At 39.7% G+C, this 2,609-nt stretch overlaps 1 protein-coding gene across 2 annotated transcripts; it reads right to left on the bottom strand.

The window, feature by feature from the left end:
• Positions 1 to 510: 510 nt before the first annotated feature.
• On the bottom strand, positions 511 to 2,255 carry LOC117498094. 2 transcript variants are annotated; one of them, XM_034150164.1, is made up of 3 exons: positions 2,038 to 2,255; positions 1,695 to 1,822; positions 511 to 1,164 (listed from the first exon to the last, which is right to left on the bottom strand). In XM_034150164.1, exons 1-3 carry the CDS (start codon positions 2,186 to 2,188, stop codon positions 703 to 705), a joined length of 741 nt encoding a protein of 246 aa, XP_034006055.1. In that variant the 5' UTR covers positions 2,189 to 2,255; the 3' UTR covers positions 511 to 702. The 2 variants fall into 2 exon arrangements, with proteins under 2 accessions (XP_034006055.1, XP_034006056.1); XM_034150165.1 differs by having other exon boundaries at positions 511 to 1,152.
• Between the last annotated feature and the right edge of the window lie 354 nt (positions 2,256 to 2,609).

Here is a 2,609-nt window from a genome sequence, read left to right as displayed (position 1 = left end):
ATCCTGCAACTTCATACTTCTGCTCCACAACAGTTTGATGATGAAGAAACCATCACGTATGAAAGGCTCCTGTGAATAGAGGGGCAGAAAACCGTCTTGGACATTTACATTTCAATCTTGAACAAAGAACAGCGGTAGACAGTATGTGATGTACTTAGACACAGTACTTAAGGACAATGTTGAAGTACTTGAGACTAATCCTGCAACTTTAAGGCCCTGCTCCACTCCCATTCAGTGTACTTTATACTGCGCTACATTTATTTGATAACTTCACTTAACTTTGAAGATTCTGAACACTACAAAATGTAATCAAGACATATTTTATCATGTATTATTATAGGTTAAGATAAAATGTTATTGATCCCATGGTGAATTTCCTAAGCTACCCAGCAGTGTATAATGTAATTTAAATCAGCTCCTCCACTTCAGCTCTCTGAAGCAGAAATAAATCATTCTATGTTGTGTTATGTAATGGGTGTAGTATGAAGGTACGAAATAAAGTTTTGCAGTTTAGGTAGAAAGTGGTTTATTATCCAACAATATAATACAAAAAGTAAACTATCTACAAAAATACAATACAATAAAAATGCTATGCAATACAGAAAAAAAAATGTTATTGCCACAACTGTCTGTAAAAAGAATTAGACATTTTAAAATGAACTTTAAAAAAACAAAACATGTTTAGACAACACAGTTAAATGTCTAGAGATTTCTGTATGTAGTCGAGGTTTGAGTTCCCTCTAAGTGCCGGAAGAAGGCATTGTCCACGGTATTCAGGAATGGTTGAATCTCAGGAGGTGCCAACATCCGCAGTCTGTGCTCAAACACTTGGGCATGGGCCGTGAATACGTCATTCACTCTACTCGGGGCCAACTGTGCCAGAGTGTTGGTGATCCCATGCAGCAATGTTTGTGATTGGTCGGCGATGGACTCATCCCGCGAATCCTGCAGCATCCTGCGCTTCGCCGGAGTCATTCTATTGCTGGGTGTGCTTGGCCTCTCTCCGAGCGGTGACGGTGCCGGCGCCGGTGTGTTGCAGATGGTGGATTCTGCCAGGGGAGTGCAGGGCTCAGCATCAGTGAGGAAGGACTCCTCAGTGGTGCTGGACATGCTGGTTTCACTGCTGGTGCCACCGAGGGGTGATTCTGCAGCCTCCGGACGTTCCTTAAAAAATGTTAAATAAATTCACAGTTAGTTGGATTTAATACCATGGATTCTTAAAACTGTTTACTAAGCATTCATAACAAAACAATACCCTGAAATGTGTGTGCCATTAGTTCGGGGTGTGGTCAAGTGTGAGAGGCACATTGTAGAAACATTGTGATGGCTCTATTCAGATGCTAAAACGTACTTCTAGAAGATTCAGAACACTACAAAATATAATCAAGACATATTTTATCATGTATTATTATTATAGGTTAAGATAAAAGCATTATTGATCCCATGGTGAATTTCATAAGCTACCCAGCAGTATATAATGTAATTTAAATTAGCTCCTCCTTTACCAGCTGCAACATTAAGGTGATGATCACATCAATAATTATAATACAATAATATATATATATATATATATATATATATTATTCTGTTATTGTTATATTTACCACTGTAACCACCACATGAATGCAAATAATGTTTTTGTAATTGAAAGAAGCAAGAAACACGTATTTGTACTCAACAAATAAAATAGTTACCGTGATGGTGAGGTTCGAAGTACTCTCCTTCCTTTTTGTGTAGGGCTCTAAAAACTGCAGCCTGGTCATGATCCGCAGCTGTCTGTACTCTGTTCGTAGAGAATCCCACTTCTTCCTCAGCTCTTTCTCTGAAGCACACAAATAAACGATGTAAGCATTGTGGCTAGTTAGCATGTCCAAATCATATCTATATGCAGTGCCAAACAAGTAGCAACAGCTAGCAACAAGATAACAACAAAACACAAGGTTGAAATAACAAATTACATTTCACGTACGCTGGCAAACAATACAAAACCAACAGTTTCTGCTAAAGAGCTCAATTGATGAAAAAGGAGAATCTTACCTGAGAAACCAAGTTGAGATTCAATCTCTCGCCAGAGTCCGGTTTTCACTACTCGGTTCGAGTAATTTGTCTCTGTAATGTCGTACAGAGCTGGCCTCTCCTCGATCAAGGTGATGAGCAGTTCTTCGTTTCCTTCATTCCAGATCGCCATGATGACAAATAAACCGATGAGATGAAAATGAATAGCCGTCTGTGTGTGTGCCTTCTTAAATAGTTTGTTTACGTCCCTCACTTCCGTTTCGCTTCTCATTCGCTAGCTGAACAGCCAATCAGAGTGGTTTCTTGGTCCGACTTCCTGTGTCCGACGCATAATGTTGAATCGGCCGTGAAAGGCCAAAGTGCCTCCGGGATATAAAAGGTAAAGTTTAACAGACTTAGTTAAATGGATTGAACCTGTCCAGTTGTGGGTTCTGTTGTGCAAACTCAGTCATTTCGATCCAAATTGTGCAACAGCTAACTCACTGTAACAAAATGTGCTTTTGTCTGCAATGGGCTCCACAAACACTGAGTGAAACAGCTGTTTGCAATGGAGTGGCAGCCTCTATAATTAACGAGCCCATATGATATTAAAC

Source organism: Trematomus bernacchii, unplaced genomic scaffold (genome assembly GCF_902827165.1).
Source record: "Trematomus bernacchii unplaced genomic scaffold, fTreBer1.1, whole genome shotgun sequence".
Lineage (NCBI taxonomy): Eukaryota > Metazoa > Chordata > Actinopteri > Perciformes > Nototheniidae > Trematomus > Trematomus bernacchii.
Note: the sequence above shows the minus strand (reverse complement) of the source record. Positions and strands in the feature narration are given on the sequence as shown.

Excerpts from the sequence above, each read along its gene's own strand:
- LOC117498094 (XM_034150164.1), bottom strand. The coding sequence starts at position 2,188 with ATGGCGATCTGGAATGAAGGAAACGAAGAACTGCTCATCACCTTGATC. Across the intron at positions 1,823-2,037 it reads ATCTCAACTTGGTTTCTCAG|AGAAAGAGCTGAGGAAGAAG; the intron begins GTAAGATTCTCC and ends TGTGTGCTTCAG. Across the intron at positions 1,165-1,694 it reads CTTCGAACCTCACCATCACG|GAACGTCCGGAGGCTGCAGA; the intron begins GTAACTATTTTA and ends ACATTTTTTAAG.